The 27936-nt window shown below is 38.6% G+C and overlaps 1 protein-coding gene across 2 annotated transcripts in view; it reads right to left on the reverse strand.

Annotated features, from left to right (window-relative positions):
• The window catches only part of LOC126253711 (phospholipid-transporting ATPase ABCA1-like), a 466051-nt gene that overhangs the window by 19096 nt on the left and 419019 nt on the right, over positions 1-27936 (reverse strand). For both annotated transcript variants that reach the window (XM_049955246.1, XM_049955245.1), the window contains exons 22-24: positions 21125-21354; positions 20900-21047; positions 8320-8530 (exon numbers count right to left, since the gene is read on the reverse strand). In XM_049955246.1, the coding sequence (XP_049811203.1) occupies positions 8320-8530; positions 20900-21047; positions 21125-21354 (589 nt within the window). The remainder of the gene's footprint in view (positions 1-8319; positions 8531-20899; positions 21048-21124; positions 21355-27936) is intronic.

A 27936-nucleotide genomic window follows, 5' to 3' on the forward strand; every position in this document is an offset into this window, starting at 1 on the left:
GATAGCCAGAGAGAGGAAGGAGGGGAAATGGACAGAGAGGGGGAAAAGGAGGAGATGAACAGGTAATGAAAGAGGAGGAGAGGAACAGGGAGTGGGTGGAGGAGGAGATGGACAGAGAAAGGGGGAGGAAGTGATAAACTGACAGAAGAGTAAAATAAATACATACCCAGCCAATGCCAGGTCCTCAGCTAGTAGATGATGAATCTATAGATTGTGAGATTGTGTAGCAAACACAAAGTTCTTTGGATGAATATCGATCGGAGGGAACGTACAAAGATACTGGCAAAAAGAATGTCCTCAGCATGCTATGCTCTAAGGATGTTAGCATGTTTGTAATAGCCAATGTTTTGTAGTAACATACTATGCCTACATTCTCTCAACTCTTAGCTATGGGATGCTTTTCTAGGGACTGAAGGCACAAAACATGGACACGGTTTTTAAACTTCAGAAAAGGGCAATAAGAACAATAAATGGAAGTAGTAGTAGGACTATTTAAAAATTAGGCATCCTTACTGCACCAAGTATATCTACTAAACTGTGGTTCCTATCATGGAAAATATTACAAAATACTAGATCAATAGTTCTACACACAGTAATGGAGCAGCAGCCATTTTGGAGTTACATTTATCCAGGAAAAACAAACAAAAAACTCAAAACAGCATTTTACACCACGGGATAAAATTGCATAATAAATTGCCAAAGGAGATGATAAAAATTACTAAAATAAATTTGTTTAAGAACACAGCTAAAATGTTCTTCACAAGTAATGTATATTACATAACTGAAGATCACTTAGAGGACTCACAGTAGTGGATGGTAATGAAAGGGGTAACTACAGCATCTTTTCACATGTCAGTACTTGATTGTGGTTTACTGCTTTCGCAGGTAACATGTTTCAAGATGTAAAATACATGGTTGTTGGTTTGTTGGTGGAGGGGACCAAACAGTGAAATCATCGGTCCCATTGGCTTAGGGAAGGAAGGCGGCTGTGCCCTTTCAAAAGAACCATCCCAGGATTTCCCTGAAGCGATTTAAGGAAAACCTAGATCAGGATGGCAAGAAGTGGGTTTGAACCATCGTCCTCCTGGATGTGAGTCCAGTATGCTAACCACTGTGCCACCTCGTTTAGTAAAATGCATGACAGGACTGTTTGTTGGGTTGGCTTTTCAGGTGGCAAGCAGCACACAGTTGAATCTGGAGTCTGGGATTGAGTTAAGCTTCACAGCAGTATCTTCAGAGTCCAGGAGTCTTTGGTGAACGTCTTAGAGTATGCATCAGTGAAGAGCAGAACTATGTTTTACATTGCAAGTAACCGGACACAGTCCAGGAGTCATCTGCAGGTGTCCTCAGTGTGTATGGCAATGAAGAACAGAACTATATTTTATACTGCAAGTTATCTGAAACAAACTGTGTGTAAATCAAGAAACATGATACAATAGGAAATTACTGAATAAAGCATCACAGCTGTTCAGACCTCATATTCTGGAGGTTGGAGCTGCTCTGTGTAGCTATTCCGATTTGGGTTTTCCATGGTTTTCCTAGATCACAATGGCAAATGCCAGGATTATTCCTTAATCAAGGCCACATCCGATCACCTGTCCTATCCCCCAAGACTACCTGTCCTATCCTCACAAAACATTTTATGTATTCTGTATATTTTGGACTATTTTGATTGACAATGGATTACCTTGACAAATCCTATATCATTGTGGGATGATTTTTGGATAAATAAAGATAAGTAAGTACATGAATTGCAAACTTCAAGGCTTGAACCCATGCTCAATCTTAATGCAGTTATAGCATATGCGAAAGACATGAGTGTGATCTTATGATCAGAACTGAACAGAACCTACAGAAAGTCAATAGTAGTTTAAATAAATATTAAAAAATTGTCTCGTTCTAAGCTAATTCTCAGGAAAACTAGCCTAATACCAATGTGGAGAGGATTCAAACTAGACTGCAAAAATAATTGCTGCAGTAGGCTGGTATATCCATAAGGGTGAAATCTTCAAGATGGGGGCAAATTTTATAACTCTCCAACCATAAAACAGTGACCTTGGGCTAATAGATGTTCATACAAAATGCTTTGCACTTTTGATATAGAGAACAGAGCAACTGTACCACAAATACCAAGACAGTGCACTACCTGGAACTATAAAGACATATAAGCCAGACAGTGTCCAAGTACTGATAAATTTGGGATAAACATATCAAAATGTTGCTGCTGGAAACTGGCTACCTCTGGGCAGAAACAAACCCACTGAAAGACTGAACCACTGCTCAATTATACTAGCTAATGAACATCAATGGAAGAGTCAGCCATATGGAAGCAACATATACCTATAACGACTGGGACATAACACGGAAGAATATTCACAATAAAGTGTTAAGAACTGACATAAGATCAGCCTCGTACAAAATAGTTAATGAAACATTACCAATGGAATAAAAATTTCACAAAATATATTTGTCATAAACATCTACATCTACGTTATTACTCTGCTATTCACAATAACATGCCTGATAAAGGGTTCAATGAACTGTCTCTCTACCATTCCACTCTCGAATGGTATGCAGGAAAAAATAGCATTTAAATTTTTCTGTGTGAGCCCAGATTTCTCTTATTTTATTGTGATGATCATTTCTCTCTATGTAGGTGGGTGCCAACAGAATGTTTTTGCAATCTGAGGAGAAAACTGGTGATTGAAATTTGACGAGAAGATCCCGTTGCAGCGAAGAACACCTTTATTTTAATGATTGCCACTCCAATTCACGTATCATGTCTGCTATCTCCCCTATTTCGCAAAACAAGCTGCCCTTCTTTGAACTTTCTTGATGTCATCCATCAGTCCCTCCTGATGTGGGTCCCACACCGCCCAGCAATACTCCACAATAGGGCGGATAAGCATGGTGTAAAGCAGTCTCTTTGGTCAACCTGTTGCACTTTCTAAGTGTTCTGCCAATGCTCTACCCACAACATTATCTATGTGATTATTCCAATTTAGGTTATTTGTAATTGTAATTCCTAAGTATTTAGTTGAATTTACAGTCTTCAGATTTGAGTGACTTATCACATTATCAAAATTTAACAGATTTCTTTTAATACACTTGAGAATAACTTCACACTTTTCTTTATTCAGGGTCAACTGCCACTTTTTGCACCAAACAGATATATTATCTAAATCATTTTCCAATTTGGTTTGGCCATCTGAAGACTTTACAAGACAGTAAATGACAGCATCTTCTGCAAATAATCTAAGAGGGCTACTCAGATTGTCTCCTATGTCATTAATATAGATAAGGAACAATAGAGGGACTATAACAATTCCTTTGGGAATGCTGGATATTACTTCTATTTACTCGATGACTTTCTGTCTATTACTATGAACTTTCTGACAGGAAATCATGAATCCAGTCACACAACTGAAGTGATATTCCATAGGCACGAAGTTTGGTTAGAAAACTGCTTGTGAGAAACGGTTCTGGAAATGTAAAAAATATGGAATCAATTTGACATTTCCTGCTGATAGCACTCATGAATTCACGAGTATAAAGAGCTAGTTGTGTTTCACAAGAACGATATTTTCTGAATCCGTGCTGATTGTGTGTCAAAAAATCGTTTTCTTCGAGGTTCTTCATAATGTTCGAACACAGTTTATGTTCCAAAACCCTACAGCAAATCGACATTAGTGATATGGGCCTGTAATTCAGCGAATTACTCCTACTTCCCTTTTTGGGTATTGGTGTGACTTGAGCACTTTTCCAGTCTTTAAGTACGGACCTTTCTGTGAGCGAGCAGTTGTATATAATTGCTCAATATGGAGCTATGGTATCAGCATACTCTGAAAGTAACCTGACTGGTATACAATCTGGACCAAAGGTCTTGCCTTTATTGAGTGATTTAAGCTGCTTTGCTACACCGAGGATATCTACTTCTATGTTTCTCATCTTGGTAGTTGTTCTTGACTGGAAATCAGGAATATTTTTTTGTCTTATTTGGTGAAGGAATTTCAGAAAACTGTGTTTAATAAGTCTGCTTTAGTGGCACTGTCATCAGTGACTTCACTGTTGTTATCTCACAGTGAAGGTATTGATTGAGTCTTGCCACTGGTGTGCTTTTTGTATGACCAGAATCCCTTTGGGTCTTCTGCTAGGTTCCAAGTCAGAGTTTCGTTGTGGAAATTATTAAAAGCATCTTGCATTGAAGTACGTGATATATTTTGAACTAAACTTTGCCAATCTTGGGAATTTTGCATTCTTTTAAATTTGGCATTCTTTCTTCATTGCTTCTGCAGCAGCGATCTAACTCATTTGTGTACCATGGGGGATCAGTACCATCACTTATTAATTTATGTGGTATATATCCCTAAACTGCCGTCGATACTGTCTCTTTGAAATCATTCCATATCTTTTCTACACTTACATGATCAGATCGGAAGCAGTGAAGGCTGTCTCTTAAAAAGGTGTTAAGAGCATTTTTATCAGCTTTAAGTAGACATACTTTGCATTTCTTTTTGATAGTTGTAGGTGTTATAGTATTCAGCCTAGCAGCAACTGCCTTGTGGTCGCTAATCCCTGTATTCGTCACGATACTCCCTATTTGTCCAGGATTATTTGTTGCTAAGAAGTCAAGTATGCTTTTGCAAACATTTATGCTTTGAGTGGCCTCATGAACTAATTGTTTAAAATAATTTTCTGAGAAAGTATTCAGTACAATTTTGGATTTTATGCCTGCCACGGTCTTTTAATGTATAATTTTTCCAGCATATCGAGGATAGATTGAAGTCTGATTGTCAAGTATAACCTGTACCCATACTATTTGGCAGGAACTATCTACTTCAATTTCACTAGAAGTTAAACTACTTCTGACAGCAATAAATACTCCGCCACCAACTGTATTTAATCTATCCTTTCTGAACACCATTAGACGGTTTGAAAAAAATTTGGCTGAACTTATTTCCGGCTTTAGCCAACTTTCTGAACCTAGAACTATTTGAGCTTGTTCAGTGCTTTCTATTAGGGCTTGGAGCTCTGGTTCTTTCCCAACACAGTTACGAGGATTACAACTACAATACCGATCATTTCTACAACTATCTTACTGTGTTCCATCTGCCCTTTTCTAGACGGACAACCTTTATGTGGTTTCCTGAGACCCTCTAACCTAAACAACCACCCAGTCCCTTCCACAAGGCTCCCGCTACCTGTGTAACTGCTTCCTGTGTGTAGTGGACTCCTAACCTATTAAGAGGAACTCAGAAACCCGCCACCTGATAGTGCATGTCAAGAAATCTGCAGCCTAAACAGTCACAGAACCACCTGAGCTTCTGATTCAGACCCTCCACTCAGCTCTACACCAAAGGACCACAGTCGGTTCTATCGACAATGCTGCAGATGGTGAGCTCTGCCTTAATCTCGCAAGCAAGAGTGACAGTCTTTACCATTTCTGTTAGCCACCCGAAACCAGAGAGCATTTCCTCCGATCCAAAGCAACACACATCATTGGTACCGACATGAGCCACCACCTGCAATTGGCTGCACCCTGTACTCTTCATGGGATCTGGAAGCACCCTTTCCACGTCCGGAATGACTCGCACACGGAGGGCACACTGACTTCCTTCCCCTCCTTGGCAGCCATGTTCCTAAGGGGCCCCATTATGCACCTAACATTGGAGCTCTGAACTAAAAGCAAACCCACCCTCTGTGAATGCCTCGACATTGCTGTCAGAGAAGCTTCCTCTCAAACAGCGTGGATTACTGCAACTGGTTTAGAGACTTTGTCAGCCACATATAACGCCCGAAACCTGTTTGTCAAGCAAACCGGGGAGGCCCCACGATCGGCGCCTTGGAAAGACTATCGCCGCCTGCCAGACTTTGGAATGATCTCCTCGGGTCCGAAGCCCCCCACAGTGATGCCACTTGGCAGCAGCCTTAAGCTGTGTGATGGAATCCAACACAGCCTGGAGCTGTGAGCTAAGGGTCACCAACTTAGCTTACATCTGTACACAACAAGCACAGTTCCTATCCATTACTGAAGTCGCTCCTCGTAAAAATATATAATAAACGAACGGTGCACTCAGCTTATTAGCAGTAGGAATTTAAGTGCTCTTTCACTGATGGTCTATCTGACACTGAGCTATGCAAAACAAAACAAACAAAAGCCTGTACGATATGAGGGTCGATATAAGAGTCGATAACAACAGCGGTATTAAAATAAAAGGTTGTGCCTAGTAAGCACTCACTCAAACACACAAGAAATTACAAAAATAAACTAGTAACTATACAGGTATCTGCAAATATAAGTCACTCTTGTTGGAAGCTCGTAAAAATGTAAAAATATATAACAAACGAACATTGTACTCGCCTTATTAGCAGCAGGAACTTGAGTTGCTCTCTCACCGATGGTCTATCAGACACTGTAAACGTATCAACACCCAGACACACATGTATGTCTGTGAAGAAATGGTGCCATATGGGTATGTGCAGAAAGAATGACTGATTTCCAGAACACTGAGACAGCACACTCATTAATGTTGGTTCTACAACCAGTTGGAAACTGTTACCACACAGCCAAGAAAAATACTTGTACATGGTTGGTAGGAACTACTGTGCATTATTTAACAAGTGACCAGGATGAGCAATTATATCTGGGCTATACTGTGTACATCGCAACTGGGGCACAACTACTAACGAAAGATGCTAAAAACAGGCAAAAGTATGCAAATTATATCTCAGCATTGGAGCTGATGAAAATATGAGGTGGAAAAAAAGGAAAAGAGAGAGACAGGTAAAAGACAGAGAGAGAGAGAGAGAGAGAGAGAGAGAACTAAGAAAACTACCACTGCAGTTTCTGTTTGATTGTCTGCTGCAGATGACTTCCTCCAATGAATTTTCATGCTTGCTAATGATTTTTCGAAGTTAAGGTGTTTTATTGCATATGCAGTGGCATTGGCTGTTCTATCATAAATGAAATTTACATGCTGTGTGTCTTTCAGAGCAGCTAAAGTGATGCTTTAGTACAAGACCAATAATCTTTAAGGTTCATACATTTGATATTAGTCTGTAGCATTAGGACTCTCGGCACATTATCGACTGAAGAACTATGAAAGTCATCTCCTCTTTTTCATGTTCCTCTTTGTCACTGAGCAATGCACTGAAAAGTAGTCTCTCTCTTTAACTGTTATCTGCAATACTACAGTCTTATAGTTGAATATTCCTGAGAATATATTATGGACTTTATTCAACTGAAAAAAGCCAATAAACATAGTGGTATGGTGTTCATAGCTATTCAGTGTTGGCGTAAACATGCTACTAGGATGACATATTGGCCGTGTGGTTTGAGGCGCCATGTCACGGACCACGCAGCCCCTCACGCCGGAGGTTCGAGTCCTCCCTCGGGCATGGGTGTATGTGTTTGTCTTGGCATAAGTTAGATTAAGTTACTTTAAGTAGTTTGTAAGCCTAGGGACCGATGACCTCAGCAGTTTGGTGCCTTAAGAATTCACACACATTTGAACATTTGATGACAAATGATACTGCCATATATATTCTGTTTAATTTTTATTCAGACTGCCTCTGTACTAAATGGTTAAAAGTCGATGCTGCCTTCTGAGCAGAAGATTCGAAGTTCAAATGCTTGTACCTCTTCAGTTTTTTTCTGAGATAGGGGGTCTGGAATGAGGTCCATTCAACACTTGTGACACCAAATGAGGAGCTGCTTGCATAAAGAGGAAGTCGCATCAGGTATCATCTACTGGCAGTAATGGCTGGAGGGATAGGCGACACACTAATCATATGTTCCGTGACCACAGGCTGCTCCTCCTACTGGCTTATAGGCAGCAGCTGGCCAGTTGGAACAGGTCTAAGGCCAAACCACACACACACACACACACACACACACACACACACACACACACACACACACACACACACACACACACACACACACAAAAAAAAAACCTCTTTCCGCACACCACTTCTCTTTCCTGAATGTGGATTTCATTTAGACATTTCTGCTACTGCTCAGTCTTAAGAACAAGATGACAAACTATGAGAGTACTTATGGCCTGCAGATCCTTTTATAAGATGCGGAGTGTTATGAAATTGCTTACAGTAATTTCAGTGTTGCAGACTACATAAGATCTTCTAAGAAGATGTCTTTTGTTTTACCATTTTTGTATTTTGAAGACTGTGTTTCAATTAGAGTTTTTTGAAATGATATATCAACTGTTTGCATTTCATATTCTACCACATACATAAAGTACAAACACCATTCAGATTTTATATTCAAAATCTGACTCTGCATGTAGAGAAGTGACTCACCTGTGAGATGTTAAGACAACAGCTTGTCCTGTCTTGTGGATCTTCCCAAGAACATTCCAAAGTTTCCGCCGTGATACTGGATCCACACCACTTGTCGGTTCATCAAGGAACACAATTGGAGGATTTCCAATTAGAGCAACTGCTGCACTCAGTTTTCGTTTATTACCACCACTATAAGTACCACAAAGCTTTTTTCTGTATTCATTCAATCCTGTTATAACATAAATCAAACAAAGTTTTGATTGACAACACTGTAAATGAAAAAATAATACTTCACATAAAACAGTGGAAGCATGTTGTAAGTTTATAATACCAATTAACACAAAACTAATTTAAATTCCAGCATCTAAGAGAGTTTGTTTTTTATGTATAAAGTGCAAAAAACTTACGAGCAATGTTTGAGAAGCAAGAGGAATTCTTCTTACATGTTAACTTGTAGTGAGTTAAACAATAATTCAAATATTATGTGCTTTGGCAATGGGAAACAGAGGCATGAAGTACATATTTTTGGAACAGTCAGTGTAGTCACCAAATTTGGTGCAATCTGTATTACCTATTCTTGCATACAATAATAATAATAATAATAAAATTGTGCCTAAATATTTATGTAAGTCCAGCAAAGCTGTCATAGGAAAAATGTATAGCCATTTACAGAAAAAACTAGTGGGATGGAATCTACTCAAGGGAGAAACATGTTCAGTGACCTATAGTCAAGTCAGTGTAAGAAGTTCCCTGATGTTGCAGTGGGCCGGGCATGGCAGCTTTGCCTCCAGCAATCATGTAACATGATTTTGTAAACGTCTCTACGGCAACACCTTAGTGTATTTACGGCTCTGCAGATGGCTACTGTTTTCACTTGCAGCCATCTGATATTTGCAGCTGAATGCTGCAACAGCACTGACAGCTGTCAGGGATCTTCTTATGCCAACTCAACTATAGAAGAAGACTGCATCTAATGTTACATGAAATTTAGAGAAGAAGGAAAAAAGGAGAAGTAAAAATAATAAAAAAAAGTCTTTCACTTTCATCAGGTGAAAAAACCTTACCCCTGCCCTTACAGCACTTATTGTTAAATTTTAATTAACTTACCCTAATTTTACTTTGTTTTAGTCTGTAATCACAATTTTTGATTTTGCCTACTGGCTACCAGTTTCAGTATGGATTACCAACCTCAGGCCATGGTATGATAAAAAAAAGACATTACATAGTTAAAATAATAATGTAAGCAAAATTTACAAAATATTTTCACTCTATAATAGCAAACATATGGTATTAAGTGCAGCGTAAAAATACACAGGTAGCCCCTCACTCCTGGCACACAGTTATCATGCTCACTTCCCAAGTAGCTACATCTCAGACTAAAAGTAAAGGTCAATGCTGACCTTTAAATAGATGCAAATTGTGGCAAGTAGTGATAAGTGTATCCCCTGTGTACAGAGTTTCTTGGATTTTCTTATTCAGAAACTGTAAAAACATTTAAAGAATAAAAATAGCACCAAATATGAAACAACATGATAAAACAAAGAATAAATGTTTGTTGGTTGGTGGCAGTTGAATCTTTTGCAGACAGTGCCACAAAAATGTTCACACTACTGGATTCGTATGAAGAAGAGTTAGGATTACAATTATACCTAAACTAAAATGCTCTGAACAATGTCATTGAAATTCCACTAAGGACACTAGACATTCATCTGTTGAATTGTGTAGCTTAGCAACACTGAACAGACATTCCAATAAAACCGGAAGCCAATACACAATGGAATCTTACATAGAGGTCAAGATTAATTAACACTGGAATCTCAACTGGAAAAATGACAATATAAACTTGCCAAATCATCCGATAAAATGTCACTGACTCCCCTTGGATACTTTCACATGGGGGGATTAAATAACCATTTGTGAAAAATTGCAGGTTAGTATTCATTGAAGTTACATTAAAAGTCATAGGCATCTCCTTAAAATTACCAAATATATATATATATATATATATATATATATATATATATATATATATATATATATATATATATATATATATATATATATAAAGAATGGTGCATCATTTCACTGTCTCACAGAAACACACAACACTCACAACACAATCTAAATAAAATTCTCACAAACTCTACAACAATGTGTTCATGTAGCAAACATAGCTAAGATATTTGAATTTCACAGGAAACAATGACAAAACAAATGTCTACTCAAATTACTTAGTAAACTTAAAGTTTCAGTTAACAGGCACAATCCTAACCTTTGTGTTGAGGCATAAAACAAGAGGCTTGAGACATGAGGCAATGGAGTGCTCAGCTGGCACAATTATCCAAAAGTAATTTAAAACTGACAGTAGTGAACATGTGTAGGAGGTGGGATTTATTGTCCATTGTAAAAAGAATACGTGTTACAAAACCTTGACTAGTGTCCCAAAGTCACTGCCAGCCAACTAGCAATGAACAAGTATAAAAGTGCTGTATACCATTCAAAACATGACTGCTCACGGAACAAGAAGTAATGTGTGGCAAGGAACTGTTAGAAGATGTTTAAAGGCACATGCCAACTAGGATGACATGAGCAATAAGGCTGTGACAGGTCCACAATCCATTATGACTATGACTTCTGAAAAGGTGGAGATCAGTAAGACATAGATTCTGCAAGAGTGGTGGGGAAGGGATAGGAAGCATATGGACTGAAAGGTGCAGAAGAGTGGAGAGTAAGGAATGGCATTGCAAGAAGTGTGAGGTGGGAGACAGGAGTGACAGTGCATCATTGCATGGCCATCCTATCACAAAGACAAAAGCTGTGTACTAGGGCAGGTGGTGAATAATCCCTCAGGTTTTGGATAGGTAACTTGTCAGGTGAAGGAGTTAGAATGTACTTTGACAATATTATGGAAAAACATTATTTTTTCACCCAAAACAATGTTACAACCCAAGCTATATCTTATCAGATACAAAAAAGATGGCGTCAAGGAAACAGTGTGGTGACACAGTGCTAGTTTCAAAAAGTCAAAAGTTTAACAGTTCATTGTGTAAGAAGTGCAAAAAACGTGTTATCAAAGGCGTCTTGTGTACAAAGTGCAATTTCTGGCTACATGAAAAATGTGCAGAAGTGACACTACAATTCATAAAGAACGACATTTCAGCTTTCCGTTTTTTGCTTATTACTAGCTTTCCATCTGAGCTCCTAATATTCATAATACTGTCTCAATTCTCTTGGATATATTGAACAGATTTGAGAACATTGTTAGCAAAATCCAAAATGTTACTGCAAAATGTGCCATTGACCTAGAGAACTGGTTTGATTTTGAGCAAGGGAGAAGCACGACAGATGCAATAAATAGTATTGTTGAACAAATAAGCAAATACTTAGACAAGAGCAGTAAGGTTACAGAAAATTTTTGTGACCTCACAAAGGCTTTTAGTTCTATAAACAGTACCTTGCTCACTTGCAAACCTAATAAGACTGGGATTGAGGGCAGTGGCTTACAGTGGCTTCTACTTATGGAATAGAAAACACAGAGTGCTGAATGGAGCAAATTACTATTCTTATTGAGCATTCCACATGGCTTTATACTAGTTCAAGTTTCATTTCTGTTCTATGTAAACAAGTTACATCAAAATCGCCTCCCTATTATTTTGTTTGCAAACAACCCTTGTGTTATACGAAAAACAAAACATAGGAAAAAAGCCCTGAAACATTGTTCAATATTCTCAGCAGCCTAGAAACTGGTTTCAGCTTAATAGTTGAATCTGGAACTATCTCAAGCTTATGTGATGTAGTTTACAACCAAACAGTAAAAATGTACACACACACACACACACACACACACAGAGCACAGAGTACCTAACAAACAAACTCAGCAGCTTCATGCAAATGCAAGTATCATCAACTGCAACTGACATGGACATATGAAATATTACTATGGACTTTGTAACTGTTATTAGGTACAGCATTATTTTTCAGGAAGTTCTGCCACACAAGAGTGCATACCAAAGATACAGAATGTAATGAAAATGGCGTTGAAGTATGGAATATGCAGCAGACTGTCACAAAAAGGACAATAAGAGGACAAATGTTAGGAAGAAGAGAGTGCTGCTGCTAGACAGCAGTCATGGCAGAGTTGTAGGCCCTGTATTGGAGGGCATTTAGGGAAGTGCTGGGTTAGATCAGGTGATAGGGGTTTAGGGCCTTTGTGTAATGCTTTTACAAAGGACAATCAGGTAGTGATAGTAAGTGGGACAGGTAACAGCTTGGATAGGGATGGGGCATACATCATAGGTGGTGACATTAATAAGATAGCTTCTCTAATTGGTAGCACCAATGTAAGCGTACTTGGCCCATTGTGGCAGCATGATCAGCCTTGTTTCGGCAGTGCTGTTCAGTGAGTCAATGCTGATCTGGAAATGGTGCTGACGACTGCTGACCAGGTGCACACTGGAATGGTTATATTGCAGACTATCAGGAGGTGGGGCTGCACTAAGTGAGGTTTACACCTCAATTGGACAGGGAGAGGGAGGTTGATGGAGCTAATTATTGAGGATGTAGGAGGTAAGTGTGGAGACATACATGGTAAAATATTTGTTGCCATTGTTAAGAGGACTAGTCTTCTTTTGGGATAAAGCATGACAGCAGGCTCCCCTCCCTTGTAAGTGTTTCAACCAGTTTAGAGATTTCTTCATCAGGTGCTCAGAATTTGACTGTTCCACATGAGAGTGAACAAACACTATGAAAATTTGCTTGGAATTATCTATTATTGATCAAAATGTGCAGTCCATTAAAAATAAAGTACACCAACTTCAAGATGAACTTCAGTCTTTCAACAGTGTGGTGGTATGCATTACAGAGCATTCGTTGCTGCTGTAGGACGACATTAAAGGCCAGGGAATGACATCTTTATATTACAGGTGGCACATAGTTCAAATCTAGTGATGATCTGATTACAATTAGTAAGAATAAACATTTTGAACTGGCAGCCATTGAAAAAAGCTACATGCTGTGAGAATTTAATTATTGCCACATGCCTAATGGTAATGTGGGCATTTTCTGTCACAAATTAACCAAAGTCCTGGAAAGAGTCTCAACCCTCTAAACTGACATAATAATATGTGGATATGTGAAGACACTCCAAGGGATTGGGTGAGGTGGAGGGGGAGGGGGGGGGGGAATTATTTACCATGAAGGAATTATTTGAATGCGGCAAAAATCAGATGATTTCCTGAAGAGAAAGAGATTCACACATTGAGCAAGTCAATAATGTTCTGGTCCACCTCTGGCCTTTACGTAAGCAGGTATTCAGCTTGGCACTGATTGATAAGAGTTGTTTGATGTCCTCCTTAGGGAAATCATGCCAAATTCTGTCCAGTTGGTGTGCTGAATTGTCAAAATCCCAAGCCCACTGGAGGACCCTATCCATAATGTTCCAAACGTTCTCAGTTGGGGAGAGATTCTGCTACCTTGTTGGCCAAGATAGGGTTTGACAAGCATGAAGATAAGCAGTAGAGACTCTCACTGTGTGCAGGAGGGCATTATCTTGCTGAAATATAAGCCCAAGGTGGCTTGCCATGAAGGGCAACACAACGGGGTGTAGAATATCATCAACATAGCGCTGTGCTCTAAGGGTGCTTCAGATGACAACCAAAGGGATCCTGCCATGAAATGAAATAACATCCCAGACCATCACTCCCGATCGTCTGGTCGTATGGCGGGCAACAGTCAGTTTAGTATCGCACTTCTATCCATGGCGTCTCCAGACATGTCTTCGCTGTTCATAGGGGCTCATTTCGAAGCAGGACTCATCACTGAAGAAAATGTACTCCTTTCAAAGACATTCCAACCTGTCATTTGGCCCAACAGCCAGAAGTGGTGGCCTGAGATGACATTTCTTTTTGTAGCAGTACCTATTTGTCATCTGTGGTACCCTTCGGCAGTGGTATGTCGACGATATTCTACGTTTCATTTTTTTGCCCTTGATGGTAAGCCATCCTGGGCTCACATTTCAGCAAGATAATTGTTGCCTGGACACAGCAAGAGTTTCTAGTGCTTGTCTTCATGCTTGCCAAACCTTACTTTGGTCAGCAAGGTTTCTGGACTTCTCCCCACCTGAAAATATTTGGAACATTATGGGCTGGCCCTCCGCCCAGCTCAGGATTATGACGATCTAACACATCAGTTGGTCATAATTTGGCACGATATCCCTCAGGAGGACATCAAACAACTCTATCAATCAATCCCAAGCCAAATAACTTCTTGTATAAGGGCCAGAAGTGACCAATGTGTTATTGACTTGCTCAACATGTGAAGCTTTTTCTCTTGAATAAATAATCCTATTTTTCTGAAATTTTAATCATTTGTTTGTCCTCAAATGTACATCACATCTATTGATTCCGACCAATTCAGATAATTTCTTTGTGGTGTGTCATTTCTTCATCTTCTTTTTCTCCCCCTTTGAGAGCCTGGAGTACTGGAGTTGAAGGTGAAATTACTAATAATTTTCTAAATATTTTAAATATAATTTATGTATTTTGAGCACTTTTGGCAAGGCCTAAATGGTAAACACTGCTATTAGGATATCAAAAAATTTAGCTTCAGTCTTAGACTATATACTTACAGATATCATCAGGGAATATAGTAAGTAATCTTTGCCTTTCTGATGATTACTCTCAGATAATAAAGCTATAGATGGACTTGGTAAAGACCACAGAACTGTAAATCTTCATAAGGATCTTCTCAGAATGTACAAGGTGTGCAACTTTGCTTCCACCATTTGCCGATAGGTGGCAACAATGGTAGGTAGTGGTCGAAAGAAACAGATCGCATACATCAGGCAGTTACCTTGGACCTTGGTCAACATAATCTCAGTCAAACACTAGTCGATTTGTGTCTGCATCATAAAGTTGTCTTGATTGAAAATATCAGTTTACGAGCCTAATACTCATCATTTGTGGGTGGTGTAATTGTTTTGTTTCAATATGAGGAAAACAGCGGCCGAGTCTCATTGAACGCTCTCAAGTGCATATGGTAAGGACGCTTTTGTGAAAGAACACGTCGTGAGTGGTTTAATCGCTTCAAGATCGGTGATTTTAACGTCATAGACTGGCATAGTAGTGGAAGATACAGAATTGGAGACATTGCTGAGTGAAGATCACATCAAACTCAAGAAGAACTGGCACAATTAGTGGGAGTTGAAATATGCTCACTATTTTTTATATACTGTATGTAGCATATTTCGCGACAGTACCTTTTTCGTGAAATGTTTACAAGACGATATTTGTCTTTTTGTGTTGGCTTCAGTCATCTAGTGAAAGTATGATTCCAGAATGCAGTTTTGTCTGCTGCAGAAATGACCTGGTTCAATGCATTTGCCTCATTTTTGGTGCTTCAAATACCATTTCTTCGAATGTGGTTTCTTCTTGATGTTTATATAAAAAAATAGTAACATAATTCATTTTTCCTGAACACTAGCAAATTATTATGACGGCGACCTGCACATTGTTCCACCATCAACACACATCGAGAGTTCACTGCCGTCTGACTACGGTCAAAGACGACTCCAGCGTCAAAGAGATTTTACACAACACACAAGCTTCCACTTGTAACCAGTATCTTTGATATTCTTCGTCACACATACTAATATTAATCAATATGCTGTCACTCTCAAAAATGTAAGTAAATTAGCATAAAATAAGGCAAATCACAATTTTAAAAAAAAATCTGACAAAAATATAAGAAAACATTTACAACTTCCCTCATTACATTTGGTATCGACAAATCCGGTAGAAAATAACACATCCCCCAGATCCATTACAGAGTGACACAGCAAGACATTTCAAAACATCTCAAGGCAATGGGCATGATTCAGAAAGAAGGATCTTGGGTCCTGTGTGAGCTAAAACCAAGAAACGTTGAACAGCATTTGTGTGTTTGTGAATAGTTGTTTCAGAAGCAGAAACGGAAGGGATTTCTGCATCACATTGTGACTGGGGTTCATTACAATAATCCTAAACACAAAAAATCATGGGGATATCCCGGCCATGGTTCCACGTTGACGGCCAAACCAAATATTCACGGCTCCAAGATAATGCTCTGCATTTGGTGGGACCAGCTCGGCGACCTGTACTATGAGGCATTAAAACCAAGTGAAACAGTCACAGGTGCTCATTATCAAACACAATTAATGCATTTGAGCAGATTATTAAAAGACAAACGGCCGCAATACAGCGAGAGGCACGATAAAGTGATTTTGCAGGATGACAACGCTCGACCCCACACTGCAAAAGAGGTCAAAACGTACAAGAAAACATTAAAATGGGAAGTCCTACCCCACCTGCTATATTCTCCAGACATTGCTCCCTCTATCACCTGTTTAGATCAATGGTGCATGGCCTGGGTGCCCAACACTTCCAATCTCATGAAGAAGTCATGACTGCATTGATTCATGGATCGCTTCAAAAGATGAACAATTTTTTCAATGCGGGACCCTTACACTACCCAAAAGATGGGAGAAAGTAGTGACCAGCGATGGAAAATACTTTGAATGATACATGTGTAACCAGTTTGTTTCATTAAAGCTTCAAATGATTGGGGGGAAAAAACAGCGGAAGCATAGTTGTACCCCTTGTATAATACATACTTTTTCTAAAAATATCAACAATATCATGAAAAGAATAGACTGCTCTTCACTGTAAAGATGACACTTTAAGCTGCAAACAGCCACAACATAAAAACTGTTGCACATTGAGCTTTCGGCCAATGCCTTCTTCAGAAAAGAGAAAACACACATATTCACACAAACAAGCACACATCATGTACACTTCAGCACTGTGTCTGGTTCCTGTGGCCAGAATGCAACTGTCACATGGAACGAAAACAGCTGTCTGGAGTGGGGTGGGGAAGGGGAATGAATATCAGGGTACGGGTGGGAGGAGAGAAGAGCACTCTAGCACTGTCTGGTGAAGCATGCAGACTGCAGCATGACAAGACTGCCAGGTATAACATAAAGAGGCTGTGGGGGATGGAGGAGGTGGGAACAGGGACTGTTGCAAAATGGGGAGGGGAAGAGAAGAGAATGAGAAAACTGTTGTGTGCATAGGCAGAGAGCAATGCACAATTACGGTAAGTGGACATGAACTGGGAGGAAGTCATAGAGCAGAGGGCGCAGAAACTGTTGGGTGGAGGATGGGGGAACAGTAGGTAGCCTTTTTGAGAAGACATTTCCAAAGTAGCCACCTCTATAGAAACAGCTAAGGAAAAAACTGATAACAGTAGGATACCTCAGAGACACTTAAATTTCTCAGTCCTTTAAAAAAGGACTGCACTAATTCACAGTTCCTAGATTACTATCACGGGTAAAGAAAAATTATGACAGGAGGGCAATGTTTGTTGCAAGATCATTCAATGACAACATAATATTTAAGGCAGAAAATAAAAGCAAACTAGCATGGGATGTCTTAAGACAAGAAACTGGAAAAGGCTGGCAGATGTGAATGACTATTTCTCGTATTTCTCTAGTATTGCAGAGAAGCAGAAACAAAATCTTCCTATAACACACAAAGCATCACAAAGACCCACAAAGCAACAAAGCAACCACAATGATGTTATTTTCCTCAACAAAGCTTGAAGTCAGGAAAACAGTACAGAAAGTAAACAATAAGAAGTTGGCAGGTATGTATGAGGACCCAGTTTCTGTTCTAAAAGTGTGCACAGACAGCATACAACCCCCATTAATGAGCATAATAAATGAGTCCTTCAGTCAGGCATTTTTCCAGGGTTCCTAAGCATGCACCAGATGTGCACTTACTAAAGAATGGTAATGCACAAAGTAATTGAAAACTATTGGCCCATTTCACTACCATCTACAATAATAGCCATTACTGAGTTCACACAAGTGGTACTTTAAGATCTTGACAAGGATGACTGTATTTTAGGCATATTCTTAGACTTGCCTTGAGTTTTTTACACTGTAGATCAGAAATTACTACTCAACAAGCTAGAAGCACTAGGTGAAAGAGGAATAGCAAACAAGTTTTTCCAGTCTTACATGCAAAACAGAATGCAAAAGACTGAGATAGTTCAAAAGTCTGCTAATGATAAGTTTTTAGTAGAACAGTTGTCAGACAAAAGACACATAAACATAGGTGTTCCTCGGGTTAGTGTATTGGGTCCACTCCTGTTCTTAATATAAACAGATGATTTTCCAGATAGTGCAAGACATGGAGAAAAAGTTCTTGTCACTTTAATATAAACAGATGATTTCCAGACAGTGTAAGGTATGGAGAAAAAGTTCTTGTCACTGGTGACAGCAACATCATAATCACTGATATAACACCAGAGCTTGTGTTAGAGAAAGCAAATGAAACCATCAAGAACATTTATGGTTGGGCAGTGTGTAATAAATCTGCATTGAACATAAAAAAAGACAAACAATATGCACCTCACCAGACAGTGAAAACAATTCTATCACAATAGGTGTAGATAATAAAACTATTGATTGTTTAACAAGCACAAGGTTTTTAGAGATCTATATTGATTATCAATTAAAGTGGAATGAGTGCACAAAGATATTGGCAAAAATAATGTCATCAGCATGTTATGCTCTTAAGGTTTTATCATCAGTATGTGACAGCAAATGTCTCGTGCTGACATAATATTCCTATGTTCAAGTATTTGCTATTGGGATTCTTTTCTAGATTTATTTACAAAATTGGGCAGTCTTATTGCACCAAGTGAGCACATCTACCAATCTGTGGTGCATATCAAGGATAATACTGCTAAATATTCCACTAATAGCTCTTTTTACAATCATTGAACAGGAGCCAGCAATGGACTTACATAAATCAAGGAAAACTGTCCAAGGAAATGAAAGACATTACTAAAATACATCTGTTCAAAATGGCAGCAAAAACATTCTTCATAACCGTTGCATACTACACAATTAAAGATTACTTGGAGGATTCAGAGTAGTGGGTAATAACAAAAGGATTAACTACAAAGCCCTGTTACATTTCAATACATGACTGATTTACTGCTTTTGCAAGGAAAATCTGTGTCAGGATCTAAACTGCATGGTAGTAATGTTTTGTACAGGCCACTGTGTGGGAAATTCTGGGCAGAGATGGAGTAATCCATTGTTGTTGTTGTGGTCTTCAGACCTGAGACTGGTTTGATGCAGCTCTCCATGCTACTCCATCCTGTGCAAGCTTCTTCATCTCCCAGTACCTACTGCAACCTACATCCTTCTGAATCTGCTTAGTGTATTCATCTCTTGGTCTCCCTCTATGATTTTTACCCTCCACGCTGCCCTCCAATACTAAATTGGTGATCCCTTGATGCCTCAGAACATGTCCTACCAACCAATCCCTTCTTCTAGTCAAGTTGTGCCACAAACTTCTCTTCTCCCCAATCCTATTCAATACCTCCTCATTAGTTATATGATCTACCCACCTAATCTTCAGTAATCCATAGAAGCCATATTTCTGGCAAGTGGTATGGGTGTTAAGACCTCATCATCTGCTGTGATGTGGGGAATAAATGTATTAAACTGATGTCATGGTATTTGCTGATGTTAGCTGGAGCACAGCCCCTCTTGCAGTTCCACACACAACTGGCAGGTGAAGAAGAAAGATTAGCGGGTAAGACTAAAACTGAGTAGTAGTTCCAGTCCACTACTGCAAACAGTGACCAAATTATTTAAGGGTATTGTGAGTATTCTGAACACCCGATGAGATGGTGTGTGCACTTGCACATAATACATATGCAAGTACAAGCATTAATCAAACTACCGTAACACTGCAGCACTTCACAACACCTTTACTGAAACTGTTGACTGCAGCTGGACTTCGACTGTGTACTCTCCAAGCTTCTTACTCTGCATCAACTTCAATACTCCATGAGCTATTGCCATTTTTAATGAGAAAAATACTACTTCTCAGTTGCTTAATGGAGTTCAGTGTACCAACAAAGTCTCTAAACAATTGATATTGACTTGTAAAAGGGTTACTTCTGTACATTTTATAATTACAAACATATTCTTTAACAGACAATATTATTAAAATTAAAACACATTAAGAGGACATCAATACAGAAAACACCAGCACCGTATCAGATTAATATGATAACAACCATTAATGATGATAAAAATCAACCACTCACTGTATGGAGGAAGCAGCAATTAATGACACACACACACACACACACACACACACACACACACAGAGAGAGAGAGAGAGAGAGAGAGAGAGAGAGAGAGAGAGAGAATCCTTCAACATTTACCAACTTTTCCACTTGCTCTGTTCAGAACAATCCATTCCAGTATTGCAGCAGTCTCAGGAGAACCAGAAGAACTTAGGGCTCTCTCTCTCTCTCTCTCTCTCTCTCTCTCTCTCTCTCTCTCTCTCTCTATCTATCTATCTCTCACTCTTTCTGTGTGTTAAGTGAAAGGAAGACCTTTGACCAAAATGTTTTGCCTTTCAGACAGTACAATATGAGGAATAAAACAACAGTAACAAATTATTTACAGTACATGAAACAAAAACATCCTAGGACAATGAGGTAAAATTCAAATTTTACTGTATTTACAGCTTACCTAGTAAGTTTGTCCACAAATTAATCTGAGAAGTAATCAAAGTATCTGGAACACCACGTAGCTTGGCATACATTGATAACATTTCGTGACCAGTCAAATGTTCATCAAGAGCATCAAATTGCGGGCAATAGCCAATGTGTGACAAATACTAGAAAAAAATATTGAACATTGAAAAAATTCTGCAATTTGAGGACATGTTGAAAAGAACAAACAAAGTAAAATTACCTTCTGTTTATGTTTTCTGAGATTGTACTCAAAAATTGAAACTTCTCCTGAAGTGGGTATAATATCCCCCGTCAACATTTGAAATGTTGTTGTTTTACCAGCACCATTAGTTCCAAGCAAGCCAAAACATTCTCCCTCTCTGACACCAAAACTAATTCCTGTAACAGCTGGCAAACTGTGGTATTTCTTCACCAAATTGTAGACCAACAATGCATCATTCTTTACAATTCCTGCAATGAAATAAGATAATTTTAAACTTCATTTGCAGAAATACAAAAAGTAAGTGTAGGACAAGTAACTGATACATGTTCATTAATTTAACACTTATTCTTAAAGAATGTATTACACAGCATCATATTACAGTCCTGAAAAACAATCCAAAGACTTTCCGATTTTGCTATTATAATACCTATCAGACTCATGAAGAAACAGGCACAGGGTACATGATGTAGATTTTTATACATGATTGGGAAATGCATAAAAGTTATTGTTGTTGTTGTTGTTGTTGTCGTCTTCATTCCAGAGACTGGTTTGCTGCACCTCTCCATGCTACTCTATCCTGTTCAAGCTTATTTATCTCTGAGTAACTACTGCAACCCACTTCCTTCTGAATCTGTTTAGTGTATTCATGCCTTGGTCTCCCTCTATGACTTTTATCCTCTGCACTTCCCCCCAATACTAAATTCATGATAACTTTATGCCTCAGATTGTGTCCTACCAACCAATCCCTTCTTCTAGTCAAGCTGTGGCACAAAATCCTCTTCTCCCCAATTCTATTCAGTACCACCTCATTAGTTACGTGACCTACCCATCTAATCTTCAGCTTTCTTCTGTAGCACCACATTTTGAAAGCTTCTATTCTCTTCTTGTCTAAGCTAGTTATCATTCATGTTTCACTTCCATGCATGGCTACACCCCATACAAATACTTTCAGAAACTACTTCCTGACACTTAAATCTATACTCGATGTTAACAAATTTCTCTTCTTCAAAAACACTTTCCTTCCCATAGCCAGTCTACAGTTTATACCCTCTCTACTTCAACCATCATCAGTTATTTTGCTTCCCAAATGGCAAAACTCATCTACTACTTCAAGTGTACCATTTCCAAATCCAATTCCCTCAGCATCGCCTGATTTAATTCGACTACATTCCATTATCCTCATTTAACTCTTGTTCATGTTCAGCTTATATCCTCCTTTCAAGACAATGTCCATTCCGTTCAACTGCTCTTCCAGGTCCTTCGCTGTCTCTGACAAAATTACAATGTCATCGGCAAACTTCAAAGTTTTTATTTCTTCTCCATGGATTTTAATTCCTACTCCAAATTTTTCTATTGTTTGCTTTACTGATTGCTCAATATACAGGTTGAATAACATCAGAGATACGCTACAACCCTATCTCACTCCTTTCTCGGTCACTGCTTCCCTTTCTTGCTCCTTGACTCTTATAACTACCATCTCACTTCTGTACTAATTGTAAACAGCCTTTTGCTCCACGTACTTTACCCCTGCCACCTTCGGAATTTGAAAAAGAGTATTCGAGTCAACAATGTCAGAAGCTTTGTCTAAGTCTACAAATGTTGTAAACATTGGTTTGCCTTTCCTTAACCTATCTCCTAAGATAAGTCGTAGGGTCACTACTGCCTCGCATGTTCCGACGTTTCTACAGAATCCAAACTGATCTTCCCTGAGGTTGGCTTCTACCAGATTTACCATTCATCTCTAAAGAATTTGTGTTAGTATTTTGCAGTTGTGACTTATTAAACTGATAGCTTGGTAATTTTCACACCTGTCAGCACCTGCTTTGTTTGGGGTTGCAATTCTTCTTGAAGTCTGAGACTATTTTGCCTGTCTCATACATCTTGCTCACCAGATGGTAGAGTTTTGTCTGAGCTGGCTCTCCCAAAAGCTATCAGTAGTTCTAATGGAATGTTCTCTACTCCCGGGGCCTTGTTTCCACTTAGGTCTTTCAGTGCTCTGTCAAATTCTTCACACAGTATCTTATCTCCCATCTCATCTCATCTGCATCATTTTCCATTCCAATAATATTGCCCTCAATAATATTGCCCTCAAGTACATCGCCCTTGTACAGACCCTCTATATACTCCTTCCACCTTTCTATCTTCCCTTCTTTACTTAGAATTGGTTTTCCATCTGAGCTCTTGGTATTCATACAAATGGTTCCCCTTCATCCAAAGGTCTCTATGATTTTCCTGTAGGCAGTATCAATCTTACCCCTAGTGATACATGCCTCTACATCCTTACATTTGGTCTCTAGCCATTCTTGCTTAGCCATTTTGCACTTCCTGGCGGTCTCATTTTGAGGAGACGTTTGTATTCCTTTCCGCCTGCTTCATTTACTGCATTTTTATATTTTCTCCTTTCGTCAATTAAATTCAATATCTCTTCTGTTCCCAAGGATTTCTACTAGCCCTCTTCTTTTTAACTGCTTGATAATCTGCTACCTTCACTATTTCATCTTTCAAAGCTGCCTATTCTTCTCCTACCATCTTTCTTTCCCCTGTTCTTGTCAATCGTTCCCTAAGCTCTCTCTAAAACACTCTACAACCTCTGGTTCTCTCAGCTTATGCAGGTCCCATCTCCTTAAATTACTACCTGTTTGCTGTTTCTTCAGTTTTAATCTACAGTCCACAACCAATAAATTGTCGTCAAGAGTCCACATCTGCCCCTGGAAATGTCTTATAATTTAAAACCTGGTACCTAAATCTCTGTCTTAACATTATATAATCTATCTGAAACTTTCCAGTGTCTCAAGACGTCTTCCACATATTCAACCTTCTTTCACGATTCTTAACCTAGTGTTAGATATGATTAAGTTATGCTCTGTGCAAAATTCTACATGGCGGCTTGCTCTTTCATTCCTTACCCCATTCCATATTCACCTACTACTTTTCCTTCTCTTTGTTTTGCTGCTATTGAATTCCAGTCCCCAATGACCATTAAATTTTCATCTCCCTTACCTATTCGCATAATTTCTTTTATCTCATCATACATTTCTTCAATATTTTCATCATCTGCGGAGATAGTTGGAATATAAACTTGTACTACTGTGGTAGGCGTGGGCTTCGTGTCTATCTTGACTACAGTAAAGCGTTCGTTATGTTGTTTGTAGTAGCGTGCTCCTAATTTTTTTTTTTTATTCATTCATTGTTAAACCTACTCTTGCATTATTGCTATATGATTTTGTATTCAATAAACCTGTATTCACCTGATCTGAAGTCTTGTTCCTCCTGCCACCGAACTTCACTAATTCCCACTATATCTAACTTTAACCTATCCATTTCCCTTTTTAAAATTTTTAACCTACCTGCCCCATTAAGGGATCTGACATTCCATGTTCCAATCTGTAGAGTGCCAGTTTTCTTTCTCCTGCTAGTGACATCTTCCGTAGTCCCCACTCGGAGATTTGAATGGGGGACTATTTTACCTCCAGCATATCAGAATATTTTATCCAAGAGGACGCCATCATCATTTACCATACAGTAAAGCTGGATGCCCTCGGGAAAAATTATGGGTGTAGTTTCTCCTTGCTTTCAGCCACTGCAGTACCAGCACAGCACGGCCGTTTTCGTTAATGTCACAAGGCCAGAACAGTCAATCATCCAGATTGCTGCTCCTGCAAGTACTGAAAAGGCTGCTGCCCCTCTTCAGACACCACACATTTGTCTGGTCTCTCAACAGATACCCCTCCACTGTGGTTGCACCTAAGGTACAGCAGTCTGTATGCCCAAGGCATGCAAGCCGCCCACCAATGGCAAGGTCCATGGTTCATGGGAGGAGACCGTAATTAGTGTTGTGAAAAAGAAAGACTGTGCATAGATATCAGCCATGGAAAAGTCGCAGGAAAATTCTTGAACAGAATTTCAAATAACTATCATGTTCAAATTTAGTGTTGGTTTCAGCATTGTAATTGTGGCATCCAGAACACAAAAACAATAAAATTGAAAATTATTAAAAGAGATATTATTATCTTCATTGAAGTTCACACATTTTTATGTGAAACAATATTACTTAGTCTTTGATCTCATTCCATTCTAATTAAACACATACTGAAACGACGATGACTACCTTCACCAAAGCTTCGTGATTCACTCACTCTCTCTCTCTCTCTCTCTCTCTCTCTCTCTCTCTCCCTCTGTGTGTGTGTGTGTGTGTGTGTGTGTGTGTGTGTGTGTGTGTGTAGACAAACATGACATTACCTTATCTAGTTCTCTTTCCTGCAGCAATGTTATAAGTGGACTGCCACAAATATTACCATGAAGGATAAATTCTTATACATAGGAAATTATAACTGAGTGCACTCTTGGGGATAATGACTATAAAGGAGTAACATGAAAAGAACAGTTTTTTATCTTTTCTGTGCTATGCCCCTGACCTACCTCCCGTACAAAAATGAGCTATATAGCATAATGGCGTATTTCAAGGGATATGCTCTGAATTCTATACCAGACGAAATGAAGAAGAAGACAGGGGCAGATCAACAGTACATAAAAACAGGTGAGGAACACAATTCCCAGCAGTGATGCATAAAAAATGCCTATCTGCCTGATGACCTTCAAAAGTATGTCATTGGTGATTAATTAAATTAATGTTCAGTAAAAATAGTATGTCTAGGAGCTCAGGTGTTACATAATCAAGGACCTAGAATCATTCTGCAATGATTCTGCACAAGGGCCTCAAAGGAATAGGTGAGGTGAGGAACAGTCCGGAGAGGGACTGGATGTACAATGTATGTGGATAATAGAACCAATTACAGTTCCTAACATATCACACATGATGCACTGTAGTGTGTTATCCAAATATAATAATTAGATATGTCTTAACAATGCTTTGAACAAATGTAATAGTATCTGGATTATGATTATGGTGATGTGATGGTTTCAAGTCTGTTATCAACATATTTATCAGCACCCTTCCTGACTATTAACATATGAATCTACACAAAGCCATGCCTCTGAGCAATCTTACTTGATTGCAACTCCCATTGTGGGGCATAAATACAGTAACATCTTTTTACTGGAAGACACAAACTTAGCGAAGGTCGTGTAAACATATGGACAGTAAATGACAAAGCATTTTCACCACAAAATATATTTACAGTGATTAAAAAGACATTTACAAATAGTTTCAAGAACATGGATCACTGTCAGATGATGTAACCCATTTATTAGCACGAATAAGAGCTTTTAACATGTAATAAGTTCTGGCACAAGTGTGTAACTTTCATCAGATTGTTTGTTTCAAGTCCATTTGCACGAGAACATATTGTGTAGATACATCAAATGTGTTTTAAACAGGCATTGTTTATTATAACCATGAAATCTTAATATGTTTACATTGGTGTTGCCTTAAGTCTTAACACTGATCTGATTCATCTCCTCATGCTAGTCTATCCTGAAAAAGCATTTTCATCTCTGCATTGCTATTGCAATCTAGATTCATTTGAACCTCCTTACCATATTTAAACCTTAATTTTCCTCTACAATTTTACAATTAATGTGCCCCCCCCCCACACCCACCCACACACACACACACACACACACACACACACACACACACACACACACACACACACACACACACAATTTCTTAATGTCACACAATGGGCCAAAATCAATCCCTTCTTTTAGTCAAGTTGTGCTGAAAATTTCTTTTTTTCTCAATTCAGTTCAGTACCTGCTCACTAGTTATTCAATCTGCACATATAAATTTCCTATTCTCTTCTTGTCTGTAGCGTTTATAGTCCATATTTCACTTCTATACAAGGTTACACCCCAGAAAAATACTTACAGAAATTACATCCTATCATTTACATTTATATTCCAAATTTGTCTTTTTCAAAAATATTTTCTTGGTACTGCTAGTCTACATTTTATATCCTCTCTACTTTAGGGTCATCATCAGTTATTTTCATGCCTACTTCTTTCAGTGTATCATTTCGTAATTTAATTCCTTCAGCATCACCTGATCTCACTGAACACATTCCAGTATCTCTGTCATTTCTTAATTCAATTCCTTCAGTATCAACTGATCTCATTCAATTAAATTTCCATACCTTTGTTTTACATTTGCTGATATTAATCTTTTAACCTCTTTTCAAGACATTATACATTCCGTTCAAATGTTCTTCAAGTCCTTTGCCATATTAGAATTACAATGTCATAGGCAACCTCAAAGTTTTTCTTCTTCCTGAATTATATTTACCTTCCTACATTCTTCTTGATATTCTATGTACAGTTGGAGTAAAACTGCAGATAGGCTACAACCCTGTCTCACTCCCTTCTCAGATACTACTTCCTTTCACTGTTCTTTGATTGTTGCAACTGCAGTCTGGTTTCTGTACAAATAGTATATAACATTTCCCTCTGTGTATATTATCCCTGTTACCTTCAAAATTTCAAATATTGTAGTCCAATCATCATTGTCAAAAGCTTTCTCTAAATGTACAAATGTAAGAAATGTTGGTTTGCCTTTAGTCAAGCTATATTCTAGGATAAGTTGTACAGTCAATATTGTCCTTTATGTTCCTGCATTTCTTCAAAACCCAAAGTCATCTTCCCTAAGGTCATCTTCCCTAAGGTCATCTTCCCTAAGGTCATCTTCCCTAAGGTCATCTTCCCTAAGGTCATCTTCAATCAATTCTGTCCATTCTTCTGTAAATAATCTGTTTCAGGATTTTGCAATCATGATTTATTAAATTGATAGTTCAGTATTATACACATCTGTAAGCACCTGCCTTGTTTTGGAACGTGAATTCTTTCATTCTTCTTTAACTGAGGGTATTTAGCCT

Source organism: Schistocerca nitens, chromosome 4 (assembly GCF_023898315.1).
Source record: "Schistocerca nitens isolate TAMUIC-IGC-003100 chromosome 4, iqSchNite1.1, whole genome shotgun sequence".
Classification (NCBI taxonomy): Eukaryota; Metazoa; Arthropoda; class Insecta; order Orthoptera; family Acrididae; genus Schistocerca; species Schistocerca nitens.